Below are 17840 nucleotides of genomic sequence, written 5' to 3' on the forward strand. Positions count from 1 at the left end.
CTACCCATCCTAACAGCAGTACTTTCACCACCACCACCCCAAAGGCAAAGAAAATGGCATTTCTGTAAGAGTTCGTGGCCCAGCAGGGAATGCTCCCTGACCCATAGGTAGAAGACCTCTGCTCTGGGAGCCCTCTGAAGCAGGTCCTCCGGTGCGTGAAATGTGGTGCTCAGTCATAGAGTCCTTGATGCCCTTTCTCCAGGCAGTCCTTGGAAGAGCAGAAGAAGCTGGAGGGTGAGCTGACGGAGGAGGTGGAGCTGGCCAAGCGCCGGATCGACGAGATCAACAAGGAGCTGAACCAGGTGATGGAGCAGCTGGGCGACGCACGCATCGACCGGCAGGAGAACAGCAGGCAGCAGCGCAAGGCGGAGATCATGGAGAGCATCAAGCGCCTCTACCCGGGCTCTGTGGTACGTGAGGCCATAACAAACGGAGCCATGCCTCCTGTTGGGTGGCGGAGGCGCCTCAGGAAGCAGAGCATTCAGGAAACATGGAGAATGTGTGTTTGCAACATCTCAGTTTCTTGCGTATGAGTAGCATGTGAGGCCTGGCCATAGAAGGCAGCAACCGTCGATGTGAGTGGCTTTGTGAGTGTACCAAGCTGGGGCAGCCCACAGAGTGCCTTGGGGTTGCCTTGCGCATTGAGACTTTGTGTTGGGACATCGCGGCAGCCTGCTCTGTTGGTCCCACTGCTGCTCCAGTTCCCCTGCCTCTTTTAGAAACCTCTGACCAAGGTGGGAGGTGACGTTACTTGTCCACAGCAGCAGCGCACCACTTCTGGCACCACCTGCCCCCATCAAAGGTCTGCCTGTACACCTGAGGAATGAGGCCTCACTGGGAGACCTGGACGCGATGGAGGAGGCAGCTGCCTCAGTGTATGGAAGGCAACCTGGAGACGCTTTGCAAGTCTCTCTAGTGTGGAAGCCTCATGGCTGCGGCTGCACTGCCCCGCCCAAGGCAGCGCGTGGTACCGAGACAGCGCTCTAGGAAGCAGCAATGTATGCGGTGCCCCATGAATGACAACCCTTCCGCTGGTCACTGGGGGGGGGCAGGGGGGGCATGAGGCCAAGGGTGAGGCTGAGCTGCCAGGGCCCTTCTTGCCTCAATCTGCTCCCTTGCTTCTTGCAGTATGGGCGCCTCATTGACCTCTGCCAGCCTACGCAGAAGAAATACCAGATAGCCGTCACCAAGGTGCTGGGCAAGAACATGGACGCCATTATCGTCGACTCAGAGAAGACGGGCCGGGATTGTATCCAGTACATCAAGGAGCAGCGGGGGGAGCCTGAGACCTTTCTGCCGCTTGACTACCTGGAGGTGAGACCGTCGGGGGCAGGGCCGTTGGCTCGGACTGGGGGAGTCGGAGCGGAATCGCCGCTCAACCACGATGACTCCGTCGGGGCAAGGGCTCAGGCACACAGTTGCTTCTCAACCGAACAAGGTCGTTTTAAAGAGGGCAATCAGACGGCCCCATTTTCTGTGCCTGAGTTTCTGGCAGGGGCGGGGGGGGGGGAGGATACAAATGTGATGAGAAGGTTATCTGCGTGCTAAGTAATGCGTTGTGCTGACCTGTCTTTTGGGGAAGGGGCTGTTCTCTCTCCCCACCCTCGCGTCACTCCCAGGTGCTTATGAGCTGGCCTGGTTAACCTCCCCCCCCCCCCAATTTCCAGGTGAAGCCCACAGACGAGAAGCTGCGGGAGTTGAAAGGGGCGAAGCTGGTGATTGACGTCATTCGCTACGAGCCTCCTCACATCAAGAAGGCCCTGCAGTATGCTTGTGGGAATGCCCTGGTGTGCGACAATGTGGAGGATGCCCGCCGCATTGCGTTCGGCGGGCACCAGCGTCACAAGGTCAGAGGAATCGCCCTCTCTCCACGTGCATACAAACATCACACCACTCCTGTGGGCCCTACCCCTCCTTCCCTTTGCTCAGAGCTGTGTAGCCTTCTCAAGTTTAAAGCAAGGTATAAGCATTCTGTGCTGTGTATTGTGAGCTACAGATACTACAAAGGTTATGTTTACCTTAAATAAATGCCTGCTAAGTAAGTAACAAAGAGCTATTAAAGGCCCCCTTGATTTGTCTTCGGAAATCTTACTTTACCCTCTCCTTTGTTTCTGAGACTTCACCAAATGCTGCTCACACATTTACGCTCAAAATTTACATGCGTTCTCTTTTTAAAGAGAAAAGTGTGGTTTTTTTCTAGAATGGTGAATTGTGCAGTTTCACAGGATTGTAGATGACTCTAAGGCGAAGAATACCGTGTCCTCCTTGAGCAGCGTGTGTTAGATCGTGCCCATCTTTGGTTTCTTCTCCTTCTTGGTATGATGTATGGCAGAGGGCACGAACCGTCTGCTGAGCCGCTTTGTCTTCATTTCTGCTGCAGACTGTAGCCCTGGATGGGACCCTGTTCCAGAAGTCTGGGGTGATTTCAGGAGGTGCCAGTGATTTGAAAGCCAAGGCGAGACGGTGGGATGAAAAGGCTGTGGACAAGCTGAAGGAGAAGAAGGAGAAGCTGACAGAGGAGCTGAAGGTGGGAACTGCTCTGCGTTGTTGGGTGCCCTCCTCCTTCCTCCTCAATTTCCTCTAGAGCATATAGATAACGTGGTTGGGGCACAGGAACTTGGTAGTAGTATTTATTTTATGTATGTCATGTATAGTCCTCCTTTCTTACTGAGACTCAAGGCGGATTACATAGTGTGAGATTAGTACAATCAGTAGCAAGGACATTTCCGCACCGTGTCAAGGACATAACCATAGACAGTGCCATAGGTTAAATAAACACAAGTTTACAAAGTCATAGCATTAGCCGGAATCCAATGCAGAGGTTTTTTTGTTTTTTTAAAAAAGATTTAATACAAAAAAGATTTAATCTTTTTTTAAACGATTTAATACAAATGATAAAACCATAAAATACAAACAACAATAGAATTAAAATTAAACCATAAAGAAATGATTGAAACAACTCTTGGCAAATTGTTAAAAACCCAAGAATTACAATAAATAGGCATTTAAAATTTGTTGCATTGAGGGGATTACATCTTTGGCATTTAAAACATCTAAAACTGGTTTCCATATTTCATCATATTCGAATAAAGGGACTACCATATGCAAGTTCCCAAAAAATGGAGTATGTATAATCTTACCCATCAAATATTGCTCCCAGATTTTCTGATACCATTTTTTTGCAATCGGCCTATGAGGGATTTCCAGTTCCTAGTAATGACCAGATGAGCACAGGCAACCAATGTCGAAAAAAAGAGATCTGGCATTCCTATCTAGCATTGAGTTGGGCCAAAAATCCAATAGGAGAAATTCTGGGGAGTGTGGCAATGAAAGACCCACCAAGCTGGATATCTCTTTGTGAACCACTCTCCAAAATTCCTGAACGAAATGGCATTCCCACCACATATGTAGGGCCGTGCCTTCCTGCTTAGAAGATCTCCAGCACAGAGGGCTCAATGACCTGTTCATCTGATTCAGTTCATGTGGCGTTAAATACCAATTGGACAATAGCTTGTAAAATTGGAGTTTAATATTCCAACAACTAGATTTATTGGAAGGGGAGTTGCATATCTGTTTTCAATCAGATTCCGAGATAACCCGTTTTAAAGAATCAGACCATTTTTTTTGTATGGCAGAGGATCTTTATGTGTCACCCTTAATAATAATTCGTAAAGGGTTGAAATCCTACCCTGTTTACCATCATTCCCACTCCAAATCATTTCCTCAAAAGGAGTTAGGGGTAGAAACAAATCCTTGGACCTGATCAGCTTGGTGAACGGATGTTTCAGCTGAAGATATCTAAACCAAGATATCCCAATTCTGAATCTTTCTTCCACTATAGATTTATCCAGAATTGTCCCATTTTTAATCCGATTAATAATCATCAATAACTCAGAGTCTTTCCATTCCCTAAACTCACTTGAATCCTTTCCTGGGGGGAAACCAATCTTGGTTAATGAAAGGTGTTAGGGGAGAAATACCCAGAGCTAAGATTTTCCTATATGTATCCCAGGTGTTCAGCATGTTGTCTAATAGGGAATTGGAGGAAGTCATAACTGGCCTGTTTTTAGCTGAGGTCCAGATGGTTACTGGTAAGGAAAGTGGTGAAGAAAAGAAACTTTCTACAGAGATCCAGGCTTCGTTGGATTCAATTTTAAAGCCTGAATCAATGGAGCTAAAGAAGAGGCAGCATGATATAAAGACAGGGCTGGGACATTCACACCACCTAAACCTGAGGGCTGACGTAAAGTCCGGAACCCAACTCTTGGTTTGTGACCAGACCAAATAAACTCATTGAGAGCCCTTTGCCAAAGTTGTAATTTTCTTGGAAGTATTTTAACTGGGAGGGATCGGAATAGAAACATAAACTTAGGGAGAATAAGAGATATAACCAGTGAGATCCTATCAAACCACGAGTAACTTTGTTTTTTCCATTTAGTAAAAAGGATCAGCACCGATTTGAAAAGTTCATCAAAATTTACCCGAATGACATCATTCAAACATACGGGGATATAAACTCCTAGATATCTCATCTTCTTAGTAACCCATTTGAATGTAAATCGTGTTCGTAACCTAGCTACTGGGGTCAGATTCATGGGAAACAACTCTGATTTCGATTAACTGTTAAACCTGAAATCGAACTAAACCAGTGTAGGATTTGCGAGATTGAGTCTAAAGAATCAACTGGTAAAGAGGTAAAAATTAAAATACCGTCAGCATAAAGTGAAACCTTATGTTCCTAGTCCCCCACTTTAATACCATGGATCTGAGGATTTTGCCTTAGGGCTTCTGCCTGCGGCTCCACAGCAAGTGCACAAAGGTGGGGGGAAAGCGGAGAACCCTGACGAGTAGAATCCAATGCAGAGTTGAAGAACTGCTGAAACAGAGCATGAGCAATTCTAGGACTGACATCAGACTACATGAAGCACAGGTGGTATATAGGAGTACCTATTTAAAGAACAGATAATACGTAAGGCAACATAGTGGTGTAGTCTGTGGTCCCTAACTCATTAGCAAAGCATCTGAGAGCCCCTCCCTACAAAACAGCCTTCAGGGGCGTTTTGTTTGGTGATGTATCTGGATATCTTTGGGGCGGCATCCAAAGAATGCCGCTTGACTCCATGCCCACCCAGGACCACCTCCTGCAAGCAGCCATTCCACGTGGCTGTTGGGGAACTGCTACAGAAGTCACCTAGGAGTTAGAGCTTGGATTTTCTCTTTCTTTCTTTCTTTCTTTCTTTCTTTCTTTCTTTCTTTCTTTCTTTCTTTCTTTCTTTCTTTCTTTCTTTCTTTCTTTCTTTCTTTCTTTCTTTCTTTTTCTTTCCTTTCTTTTCAGTGCCATTTTTCCTTTTGGGTTGTGTATGCCATGCTTATTTATTTGCTATTTATAGTCCACCTTTCTCACTGAGACTCAAGGCAGATGAGAGAGTGTAAGTCCAATACAGTCAACCAGGATGGGATTATGGAAATCTGAAAATGAGCAGAAAACAAACCTGAAACATAGCATATGTATTTAAACATGACACCTTAACTGTTTCAGAAATTACATAGTAGGAACGTCCTTACAGCAACAGATGGAACGCAGCAGCAGTCCCTACGCCTTTATCCCCATTGTTTTCACTCTGGCTTTCTTTGACCCTCTCTCTCCCCCTCTCTAGGAGCAAATGAAAGCTAAGAGGAAGGAGGCGGAGCTGCGCCAGGTCCAGTCCCAGGCCCACGGCTTGCAGATGCGCTTGAAATACTCTCAGAGTGACTTGGAGCAAACCAAGACCCGTCATCTCGCTCTCAACCTCCAGGTGCGCTGCTTGCTGTGTTCACAGCAGCTCAGGAAGTTGTAGGGGAGGGAGATGCTCCTCCTTGAACTGGGGTAAAGCAACAGTTCCCAGGTAGGGGGTGGGGGACACTTGCAGGGGCAGATGTTATCGGAAGATCATCCTTATTTTCAACTTGGAGAAAGCCAGAACAAGGCCAGAAACCGGGTGGTGCCCTTTCTTGGTTTAACTGTTGGGAACGGTTAGGCTAAAATGCCTGTCATTGCTTCCTAGTGCCAGTTCCTTGCTAGTGGGGTGTGCAAGAACCTTTTGGGACATTTAGGTGAGCCACTTAATGGAGAGGACAACTTTTCCAAAGGAGCATAGTCCCAGTAGTCTCGTGAAGCAAGAGTGACACTAGGGCCAAGATACCTTTTTATTTTAAAAAAGCGTTGATGTTTTTGGGCGCATATGTAGGCAGAAGTTGGGTGGATTGCACTTGATCTGTGCCCTGCCTACTGGGATTAAATGCTGACGCCCCTGTCCTCCCATTTCCCCAAGGATAGCGGTTCTGTTTAGAGCCCCTAGCTCTTCACTCCCCCACGTCCCCTACAGCTGCTTATCCAATGCTATCCCTGGCAGGAAAAGTCCAAGCTGGAAAGCGAACTGGCCAACTTTGGTCCCCGCATCAATGACATCAAGCGAATCATCCAAGGGAGAGAGCGGGAGATGAAGGAGCTGAAGGAGAAGATGAACCAGGTATGGCGGGTCACGGCTGAGGGGTGGAATTGAGCAGGAGGGGAGAAGCAAGGCAGAAAAACCTGCATGGGGAACCGGGGGGTGGGGTGGGGGGGCTGCATTGTCTGCCATGGCAGTTTTCCAACCCTCTTCCAAGGAAGCTGGAGAGTGAATAGATTGGTGCTGGTAGGTGGGCTTCCTTCTTTATCGGTCACTTGAAATGCATAGCAGTGTTGGTCGTGTTCTGGGGCTCACTCCAGTTGTGATGATTTGCGCAAGAACAATCCCCAGAACTTTTCCTAATGCACAAGTGTGCCATGGCAGATAGATCAGTGAGAAGCGAATGTTCTGGAGATGGCTGCTTGCTCCATCCTCTGCTGCTGGTGCGATTCTCGGTTGCTCTGCCCCCATCCCTGTAGGTGGAAGATGAAGTATTTGAGGAGTTCTGCCGGGAGATTGGGGTGAGGAACATCCGGGAGTTTGAGGAGGAGAAGGTGAAACGCCAGAACGAGATAGCCAAGAAAAGGTACCAGCCCCAGTTCTCTCCCCGCCGCCATCTCGTCCTATGTGGATAGCAAAGCCGAATGCACCGGCGGAGGTTTGGATAGAAGCCCTTGGTCATCTTTCTCCTGTTCCTCCACAGGTTGGAGTTTGAGAACCAGAAGACGCGCCTGGGGATCCAGTTGGACTTTGAGAAGAACCAGCTGAGGGAAGATCAGGACAAAGTGCACATGTGGGAACAGACAGTCAAGAAGGATGAGGCCGAGATAGAGAAACTCAAGAAGGTACTGCCTTTGAAGGGCGAGGGGCAGTCCTGGGTTGGAGGGGGTCGGGGGGAGAGCCTTCATTAGACAGAAGCTCAGAGGTGGAGAGTTGCAGGTGGGGAAACGGGGAGCTCCCTCAAGGGCACTGAGTTCGTGCGAGTGGCTTGGATCTAATTCTCACCGAGGGATGAACGACTTGAATCCGGGCCGTATCACTTCAGGCTGCGTTGGGGGAGAGAGGTTGGGGTACCAAGGTGATAAAGCTGGTTGTTGCTGTCCATTCACCCGTGCCTTACTATGGAGTAACGAGGGCCTGCTGATGCTCCTGCCCAGAGCAATCAGGTGGTGGAGGGTGGCTACCCAGAATCCCTTGCAGCACTGCAAAGACTGCTGGGGTGTGCCGGTCCCATGCTCCTTCAGTGGCACTCCTGCTGGTGCAGTCAAGCAGGAAGCGGGAGGGGAAAGAACGTGGAATGCCAGGAGCTCCCTCTGGCCCTCCCCTCTCCCAGCGGATCCAACCTGGCATGCCGGGACTATTGGGCTCAGATGCAAGGTGGGATGTGGCTGGATGCTGTGTGTGACGAGAGGGTGGAAGGGGCCATTCGTGAAGAGGCGGGTGGGGTGGAGCAAGAGCCAGTATAGTACAGCAGTTAGTTCTGGACCAGGGCAGAGGGGGCCTGGGTTCCAGTCCCCACTCAGTATTCGGTGTTTACTGGCTGACAAAATGCTGGTCAGTATCACATCGTTTACCCCGAGCTTCTTGCAGAAAGGACTGGATGCAAGTGAGACAGGAGGGCAGATTGGGGGGGGGGGGGCGCTTGCTGGTTCCTTTCCCTTCACGCAGACCTCCCCGTCTCTCCCATTCTGTCCCTGCGCAGGAGGAGCAGCGGCACATGAAGATCATCGACGAGACCATGGCGCAGCTGCAGGACCTAAAGAACCAGCACCTGGCCAAGAAGTCAGAGGTGAACGACAAGAACCACGAGATGGAGGAGATCCGCAAGAAGCTGGGGGGCGCCAACAAGTGAGTGGGGCCACGAGTGGTCCGTTCTTGGGTTTGTACAGCCTGCTGGGACACGAAGTGGGGGAGAGTGCCCTCAGGTCATAGCTGACTCATGACGACACCCCCCCCCCCCGGTGGGGTTTTCATGGCAAGAGACTAACCGAGGTGGTCTGCCAGTGCCTGCCTCTGCGATTCTGGTCTTCCTTGGAGGTCTCCCATCCAATTACTAGCCAAGGCCGACCCTGCTTAGCTTCTGAGATCTGACGAGATCCGGCTCACCTGGGCTGTCCAGGTCAGGGGAAGGAATGATAAAGCAGAGCAGTCCCGCGCTGGATCAGAGCCAGGGGTCATCCAGGCCCGTTTGTACTGGCTGACAGCAGCCAGGCAGATGCCCCACAGGAGAGGCCCCACCATCCGGAGCACCGCTGCTGCATGGGGAGGTTCCATTTGGAACCTTTTCCAGGTATTTGGTTGTCCTGGTCAAGGCACACCCGCACCATCACCGACCCCACAAGTGGAGTGTCCCTCCCAGCCAAATAGCTAGGAGGGCGCTGGGCCCTTAAACTGGATCAAGCGGTCACTGGGGTGGCTTGGATGGAGAGCCAGCCCTGCTCGGTTGTCACGTCATCCTCTGAGTTCGTCTCTCTTTTTAAGCCAGAGATGCACAGTTTTTGGCCAGGCTTTGCAGGCTGCCATTTGTCTGTGGTCTCCTCTGCCCCCCCCCCCCTTCCACACCGATGTGTGCATGCCAAGATGCTCCGAGGGAGACGAGGTTGGCCTCTTCTGCTTGGCACAATCATGATCGCTTCCACTGAATTCTCTGACATTTATAGAGGGGCTTTGGCAATGGTGAGGGGGCAGGCTGCAGGAGAGATTGTCTTCCCGTCTTTTGCACTTCCAGAGGGGTCTAGAGTGTGATCTTCTTGGGGGCACACCCAGCCTGGTCAGAAGGCGGGGCACGCCGTCCCTAACCGGGTGGCAGAAGAGCCACTCTTGTGGTTCTGGGACTGAGATGTTCGGCAGCCCTGCCATCCTCTGGCACGGCCCCGTCAATTCCAGCTGGCGAGCGTTAGCAGGCCAAGAGATGGGCCAGTCTTCACAAGGGTGCCCCCGTCTCGTGCCCATACCAGACAGACACGTTTGGGTGCCCTCACGCGCCCTCTCCCTTCTCGCTCTGGCCTCTGGCTGCAGGGAGATGACTCACTTGCAGAAGGAGGTGACGGCCATCGAGACCAAGCTGGAGCAGAAGCGCAGCGACCGCCACAACCTGCTGCAGGCCTGTAAGATGCAAGACATCAAGCTGCCCCTTTCCAAGGGCACCATGGACGACATCAGCCAGGAAGAGGTAAGGCGGGCGGGCCGGGCGGGCCGGGCGGGCGGGCGGGCAGTGGGCACGGGAGCACAGGGCGGGAGGCTCAGCCAGTCACTCCGTTTTGTTTTGACTCGGCTGCAGGGGGGCTCGCAGGGGGAGGAGACGGCCAGCAGTTCGCAAAGGACCTCCAGCATGTACGCCCGGGAGGCTCTCATTGAGATTGACTACAGCGACCTCTCGGAGGACATGAAGGTAAAAGCTCCTCGGGGGCGCTGAGCAGGTTCTTCTAGCAAAGTACAGGGAGGCCTTCTAGCCCACATGCTCCAGGCTTAAGCCTCTCGTAGTATGTATTACGGTGGAATGATTCCCAAAAGCTTCCTGGCCTGGGCACTTGGAGGCAATGGCTTGCTGGCCACTCGGCTGCCAGGTAAGAGGCTATTTTGTGAGCTGCACGAGGGACAATGTGACTCAGCTAACAGCTTCTAAGGACAGCCTCTCCCAGTTCCCATAAATCTTGTGCATTGCCTTGCTCATCTGTCAGGTTCTGTACTTAAGAGTCAGTCGTCCCCCCCCCCCTCTCCAGACGCAGCGTTTTTCTCCCCACCCTGACTTACGGTAACATCTAAAGCATATTTCCCCGGCCCAAATTGGGGGTGCTCCACTTTGGGGTTCTTGGGGCTCCAGCTGTTTCCAGGCTGTGATTTTGGATGTGGAAGGGTATCTTGCCCTGCAAACCGACCTCCTTGAGAGCAGTCGGGGTCCCTGGTCTGGTGGGTCAGCTGGGTAATGCCAAGGCATCCTACTTACGAGGGATGTGGGCTCAATGTATGCCTTGGCATACAGAAGACACAACACGTCTGCCTTTAGTGCCCTCTGTTCACATTGTGAGAAATCTCCACTGCATTCTTGTGGCGAAACACAGTTCAGGTTAAAATGTGCCTGGACCTGGCTTGTTACCAGGTCCACAAAAGTTGGGTAATCAGGCTTCTCTTCCCTCTCCATAACTGGGCTTCTAAACCAGAATTTAGTCTAGACATAGAATCTCTCTTAGTGGGAAGAAACCAACTCCAGTGAATCGGCATTCGCGTGTCACCAATAACGGGAGTTCATTTCTAGCTTTCTCAGTGTGAGAAGAGAAGCTGTCTGAACACAGCCCTGCTTTCTTGTGACTTGACAGCATCTCTCTCTGCTGTGCAAGGGAAGGGCTGTGCAAACCTCTGTGAACTCATGCACTGGCTAAGAATGCCAGGTTGCCCTTGTGGTGTATTGTCTTAGGACTGTTCAGATACTTGCCTGGCTAGGAAGCTCACATTGGATAAGGACTAAACTCACTTTAGGGTCAGTCCCATTTCCTTCTTTGCGGGATTATTGGTTGGATAAATGTGGGAAGGGAGAACCAGGCAAGCCCACAAGCTCCTTAGAGGAAGTGCAAGTTAAACATGTAAGCCACCACTTTCTGGTATAAATTACACCCAGCTAGATGCCGAAAGGTCTTGGTTTTTTGTTTGACCCTTTTCTTGCAACCGTTGGTGCCTGGGGCTGGGGACCGGCCGGGTCCCTGTGCCTTACGGCGCTCCCCCCTTGCAGGATGTCCAGGCTGAAGATGAGATCAAGCAAGAGATGAACCAGCTGCAGCAGAAGCTGAACGAGCAGCAGAGCATCTTGCAGCGCATTGCGGCTCCCAACATGAAGGCGATGGAGAAGCTGGAGAGCGTGCGGGACAAGTTCCAGGAGACCTCTGACGGTAGCCGGTCCCTCCTGATCAGTACTTTGGGGCTGGGGGGGGCTTCAGTTTGGGAGGGCCACTCGTGGTCACTCGTTGCCTTCGCCTCTGTAGAATTCGAAGCGGCCCGGAAACGTGCCAAGAAAGCCAAGCAGGCCTTCGAACAGATCAAGAAGGAGCGCTTCGACCGCTTCAACTCCTGCTTTGAGTCGGTGGCCACCAATATAGACGAGATCTACAAAGCCTTGTCCCGCAACAGCAGTGCCCAGGTGAGGACATGCCCAGCCCCAGGACACCTGGTGGGGTTATCAGTGCAGCTGTGTGTAAACTACGTCAAGGGGAGAACACCCTAACGTTCAGTGCCCACGCTGTACTCTCATGCTCGGCCAGTAGAAGCAGAATTCTGCAACCTCTATAGATTATGTGAATTAAGCAATCATCTTTTAAAGAAAGCCAAGGTTTTTCAAGAAGCAGAACTTCGCACCCAGTACTGCATTCCTTGTGTGCTTTCACAGAATGACAGCAATTCTCTCAATCACATGCCTTCAGGCAAAGGTGTTAAGTGTTTCTGCCGTGCCTTTTTTAAAATAGGAGAAAACGCATGCAGGACAAATGTGTGCAGTTTGTTTTTGTCTGTCCCTTAGTAAGGTTTTTCATACTCCTAAAGGAGTATTTGAGAGACTCCTAGAGTCAGAATTTGAGAGTTCAGCACAAGGAGATGTAGAAATTGTATTCATGCAGATTTTCCTTCCAACTGCAAACAAAATTGTCTTCTAAAACATCAATGCCCAGAAAGTCTGGTTTACATTATGACGCAGTTGGTGCTCAATTTTTGTTCTTACGTAAAATATGCTGTTTTATGTGCTACGTGCTGGGCATTGAAATGCTGTCTGTCTTGTCTTCAGACAAATTCTACCGACTGACAATCATTCTGGCCCGGTCAGAGCCAAACATACATGGAAGCCAGCGTCTCTCTGGCAGCACAGGGAGCCATATGTAGTCAGAAGCTCTGTAGTTTGGGAGCAGCGGGGAATTGAATCCGACCTTCAGCCTACACTCACGCACACGCGCACTACGTACATGCCGTGGTTCCCAGCTTCTGAGCAGCGCTTTTCATGAGCCGTGAAGGCTTGAAATTGTATTGTCTGTTGTGAAGAGCATGGACACCGTGATGCTCCGCTCTTGGAGCACATTGTGATTGGCTGACGGATCTGATTTAATCAGTTTCTGCTTGAGGTGATGAACCTAAGGAATTAAAAATGAAAAAAGTGATGATAGCTGCTATAATGAATAAACCTAGTCAAATACAGTAAAGGACCGGCATAGCAGCAATAAAACCATCCACATCTGTATAGGAAATCACGTAATAACAATGCAGCATAAAAACAGAACAATTAAAATAAAATGAGCAGCAGAGAAAATAGGTAAGACAGGTAAAATGCTAGTAGGATGAGATAAAAACCTGGGGAGATGAAAACGTTTTAGCCTGGTGCATAAAAGCCGATAAGGTAGGTGCCCAGTGAACTTCAAGGGGAGGGCATTCCACAGATGGGAGGGAAATACAAAACTGTGGCTCACAGGTGGAACATCTAGGCTGTTTCCACGCACTCTTAAAGGGACGGCCCATTCACCAAATGCTGGCGGCTTTTCCCCAGGAATCCCCACAGCTCTATTTGTAGAACTGCTGCGGGCCGTTTTGCAAATGGAGCCGTGGGGATTCCTGGGAAAAGCGGATTCCTGGGGGGAAGCCCATCAGCGTTCGGTGAGTGGGCTTTAAGAGAGTGTGGAAACGGCTCTGCTTTGAATGGAGGAGCGTCTTGGCTTCATAGGCCAACTGTCAATAGCAGACAGTTTTGCGTGTTTGATACTAACATAGCCAGGAAAGCACCGGTGCTTTTTTGGACTCTCAAGCATTCATCTAACTGTCCCTCTCATTTCCCCTCACAAAAGCGTATTTTAGCTGAAGGGTATTATAACAACTTAGGGTGGCCAGGATTCGCCTCTGGTGTTCAGACTCTTCAGGAGTTCCTGCTCTGTTCTTCTTCTGCAGGCCTTCCTTGGCCCCGAAAACCCTGAGGAGCCCTACCTGGATGGCATCAATTACAACTGTGTAGCGCCTGGAAAACGTTTTCGGCCCATGGACAACTTGTCTGGGGGGGAGAAGACGGTGGCAGCCTTAGCGTTGCTCTTTGCCATTCATAGGTAAGAATTCAGACGTGCTGAGAGGGAGGGGGGCTCTGGGCTGGCTGCCAGGGAAGGTTTGGATTCTGGAGTGTCGGGGTGGGGGGGGCGGTGGCATGGAAATGTGTACAGGAGACAGAGTGGTGGAGGCTGTTCAAAGTGTTAAATTCTTAATGCTTCATTGAAAACTCGAATTCTGGATTATGAAAACGGAAACTCCGCAGATGTGGTGTGTAATAATTACTACTTGAAGTATTTGCTTGGAATTCTGTAAGGAATTGAGGTGAGGAATAAATAAAGATTACCCCCCCACCACCACCACCCGTAGCACGCTAGTACGAGAGCTCGGCGCTTGGGGAGTAGACGAGGAGCTTTCCCCGGCTTCTCTTACCCCCTCCTGAGCGTCAACAGTAGTGCGGTGGCTCCGTTTGCTGAGATCTGGGGCTGGGGGTGGGTGACCAGTGAGGGGGGGTGACCAATGATTGCCTCAGGGCATACCCTCCCCAAAACTGCTGTGAGTTGTTAGGGGTCCAAGCAGTCCACTCTCCTTCCATTTCTAGCCCTCAGCATCCCATACCTCCGGGGGCCAAGGAATATGCTCTGTCCTCAGAAGGGGCATTTTTGAAGGGTTTTCTTTTTCCTTTTTGACCTAAAAATGAGTATTTTTGTGCATACTTGAAGAATATGCAGAACCCCTTGTCTTGCCTGCAGATGCCCCCAGTTTGCTGCTCTTTCCTGAGAGGCACGGGGCCGTCAAGTTTGCCATTCAAAGAAATTGGTTGACTAGTGTGTGGGTTTCTGAGCAGCGCAGGCGAGCCAGGCTTGCTCCCCGCCCATCGAGGCTTGGGGAGGGTGGCACAGGTGAGCCGGGCATACCTGCCGCCATCCCCACCAACCCATTGAGGCTTGGGAGTGTGGAGGTGGCGGGCTGGCCTAACTCAATTGCAGCAGGGGGGGGGGGGGCTCTGCAAGCGGCTTGCCCGTTCTGCCACCTCCCCAGCCAGGGCAGCTCTCCTGTCTCGCCCCTTCCCTGGCTGATCAGCTGGGGTGGGCATGTCTGCTTGCGCCAGTATAAAAGGTGAGTCATCGCCAATACGATTCACCTTTTATATAGTATGATGATAATAATAACAACAACAAATTTGATTTATATACCATCCTTCAGGACAACTTAACACCCACTCAGAGCATTTTACAAAATGTGTTGTTGTTATCCTCACGACAACCTCCCTGTGAGGTAGGTGGGGCTGAGAGAGCTCAGAGAGAGCTGTGACTGACCCAAGGTCACTCAACTGGCTTCACGTGGAGGAGCAGGGAGTCAAACCTGGCTCTCCAGATTAGACTCCTGCCGCTTTTAACCACTACACCAAACTGGCTCTTGCCCAATACCACCTCTTTTTGTCTTCTTGTGGTCTCTGAGAAGGGGCTGTTCTGGAGGGCATACATTGCCTGCGTTCACGCCCCAACATCTTCAGTTCACAGGTCTTGGGCCACCTCCGCTGTGAGGCCGTGTGCCCAAGATTCTGGAGAGCTGCTGACAGTTGGAGCAGCAAATAGAGAGCTCTGAGGACCCCAGTAGCATCTCACATTCCTACCCCTGCTTTGACAGACATGTTTCTCTTCTGTGCCTAGCTACAAACCTGCTCCCTTCTTTGTCTTGGATGAGATCGATGCTGCTTTGGACAACACCAATATCGGGAAGGTGGGTCAGATGGGCAGCTCAGGTGGGGAGCTGAGCCTTGCGGGAGTGGGGGAGGTGTTTGGGCTGTTCACCTTGCCACACTCCCTCCCTCCCTCCCTCCCTATAGGTGGCCAACTACATCAAGGAGCAGTCCACGTGCAACTTTCAAGCCATTGTCATTTCCTTGAAGGAAGAATTCTACACCAAGGCAGAGTCTCTCATTGGTGTCTACCCTGAGGTATGGAAGGGGCAGGAGAGAGAGAGCTGGAGGGAGGGGCTGAGGCATAGGTGCCAAGCCAGCGGCACGTTCTGTGCAAGAGCCAGCAAAATGAGATGGGGTGGAAACTTACACCTCCCAGCCAGCTGCGTAGTTAGTGCAGGTCGCCTGGCTTAGTGGTGCAGAGGAGGGGTGGGCACCCCAAAAGATTCAGGTTTCCCAAAGCGGGGGGTGGGGGGAATCCAGGAAAACCCAAATTCCGAAGTGGTAAGCCGCTTCGGGTTCAGGTATTTAAACCGCTTCGGGATTATTAGGGAAGATTTGGCCGTTGTTTCCAATGGGAAATGCAGCTCCCGGGTATCTGGGGGCCTGGGGGGCGCATTTTCTTCCCTCTTTTCCTCATACCTGCTTTTGAGAGAGGAAGGCAGCCTGTCCAAAAATAGAAGGGGTGGGGTGGGGGGGAATACTGCTAAAATCATTGCGGTCAGCCAAGCAAGAGAGGGTGTGTACTTGTGTTTGCTGCACACAGGGCCCCCCCCCCACTCCCCAGTGCTTTTGGGCTTTTGCACAAGCCAAGGGCAAGTGAGAATCCTTTGCTCCTCCCCAAGCCTCCCTTCTGCCAGGCGGATAAACATTGGGCGGCCGGCCTGTCTGGGCTTGGGAGCACCCCTGATGTAGAAGGGAGACGTCTGAAGGAAGGGGGGGGGGTTGGTTGTCAGGGGCTCATGCAGATACCCGCTTCCTGTTTCCCCCTCTGCAGCAAGGAGACTGTGTCATCAGCAAAGTCCTGACCTTTGACCTCACCAAGTATCCTGATGCCAACCCCAATCCCGGTGATCAGTAGAGAAGGAAGTGGCCAGACTCCAGCCCTGCCCATTTCTACGCCTTCTTCCCCCCTCCTTGTTCTACCCTCCGCAGGCCTTAAGCCTTTCTCCATTCTTTATTTATCCTACAGAGTCTTTAAGTGTTTATGTTCTGAGTGTTTTGGGGTGGGGAAGAGAGAGGAGTACCTGGGGAAACACCAAGGCACAAGGGGGATTTCCGCTAGGAGCAGGGGGGTGTTTCCTGTCAATGGCAGCCGTCCCCCGTCCCCCCACGTGCCTCCTTTCCCCCCTAAACTGTACTATAGATGATCCCCCCCTTTTTAAAGATTCTGTCCTCGATTGATAGATTGGGATGTCGTTCCCGCCATATATTTGAATTTGTTTTTTAAACTGTATAGGACCAAAACCATGGTGAATTCATTAGGGTTCCTCTTGTGCAGAGGAGGCAGCTCAATACGTGGCTCCAGATTTTGCTTTTTTTCTACCCTGATATCACATGAATGTGTATTTTGTGTGTGATTTGAAATTAAAAGCTGTGACTTGCGTCCTCGGTTACTTGCTTTTGTGGAAGATCTCTTGGGAATGGAACGGCGGGGGGGGGGGGGCGGGGTTGGTGCTCAGCAGCACTGGAAAGAAAGAAGTCCTGTTTTCAAGATGTGCCAAGGGGACTTCTGGACACACACACACACACACACACACACACACCCCGCCCCGTCCCAGCTAATAAATTCTGGAAGCAGCAAATGAGTGCCAAACCTTGTGGAGCTGGATGCAGTTTACTCAACCAGGTTCTGGTCCAGTCTATAGAGGGGTTTGTGTGTGGTGGTGGTGGAGGGAGCATATTTGTTTCAATGTGACAGTATGTTCAGCGTGTTTAGTTCCTGCTAGAAGCTGGACTGTCTGCACTTTCAGCAGGGATCCAGATGGGTCGCCATGTTAGTCTTGTCTGTAGCAGTAGAAAAGAGCAAGAGTCCAGTAGCAACTATAAGACTTGCAAAATTTGTGGTAGGGTAGGAGCTTTCTGAAGAAGTGAGCTGTGGCTCACGAAAGCTCATGCCCTACCACAAATTTTGTTAGTCTTCTAGGAGCTACTGGGCTCTTGCTCTTTTCTGTTGCTACAGACAGACTAACTGAGGAAGTGAGCTGTGGCTCACGAAAGCTCATACCCTGCTCCAAATTTTGTTAATCTTATAGTTGCTACTGGGCTCTTGCTCTTTTCTACTGTTGCAGTTTTAGCAGGGAACACTTGGCCTCCTTTTGGGACGTGCTAGATAGTCTGATTTGAACAAAATGGGTCTGCTGATCAAAAGGAGGATTTGCAATGAGGGCTGCGGCTAAAAAAAAAAACGTCTGCAACAATCCAAGCCCTGTTAGGAAAATAAAATCATTGCGTGTTTCTTTTTGTTGTAATTTTTAAAAACGGGACATCATGAGATTCTGGCAGCAAGCTTTGTAGCTGCTTGAGCCCCGTGTTGATGAGTGGGGCGAGGGAGATGCCCTTTGGGTTTTCTGCCTTTGGTACCAAAATGCCCGGGCTCAGTCCTATGCGGAGGGCTGTCTTGGGGGACGTGTGATAGCCTGGTGCTTCCCGTAATGTGTGCCATCAAATGCTCGAAGAAATGGAACTCCTAATCTCAGCCCTTCTGG

The 17840-nt window shown here is 50.8% G+C and overlaps 1 protein-coding gene across 1 annotated transcript in view; it reads left to right on the top strand.

Moving 5' to 3' along the window:
- The window catches only part of SMC1A (structural maintenance of chromosomes 1A), a 34316-nt gene extending 17579 nt beyond the window's left edge, over positions 1-16737 (top strand). Inside the window, exons 9-25 of the mRNA XM_055003349.1 lie at positions 203-410; positions 1129-1314; positions 1668-1847; positions 2381-2527; positions 5658-5795; positions 6393-6509; positions 6908-7014; positions 7132-7273; positions 8131-8276; positions 9447-9600; positions 9709-9819; positions 11155-11311; positions 11405-11559; positions 13341-13492; positions 15104-15173; positions 15280-15390; positions 16130-16737. Of these exons, the coding sequence (XP_054859324.1) occupies positions 203-410; positions 1129-1314; positions 1668-1847; positions 2381-2527; positions 5658-5795; positions 6393-6509; positions 6908-7014; positions 7132-7273; positions 8131-8276; positions 9447-9600; positions 9709-9819; positions 11155-11311; positions 11405-11559; positions 13341-13492; positions 15104-15173; positions 15280-15390; positions 16130-16213 (2365 nt within the window). The 3' untranslated portion in view covers positions 16214-16737. The remainder of the gene's footprint in view (positions 1-202; positions 411-1128; positions 1315-1667; positions 1848-2380; positions 2528-5657; positions 5796-6392; positions 6510-6907; positions 7015-7131; positions 7274-8130; positions 8277-9446; positions 9601-9708; positions 9820-11154; positions 11312-11404; positions 11560-13340; positions 13493-15103; positions 15174-15279; positions 15391-16129) is intronic.
- The last annotated feature ends 1103 nt before the right edge of the window (positions 16738-17840 follow it).

This window comes from Eublepharis macularius, chromosome 19 (assembly GCF_028583425.1).
Source record: "Eublepharis macularius isolate TG4126 chromosome 19, MPM_Emac_v1.0, whole genome shotgun sequence".
NCBI classification, from domain to species: Eukaryota; Metazoa; Chordata; class Lepidosauria; order Squamata; family Eublepharidae; genus Eublepharis; species Eublepharis macularius.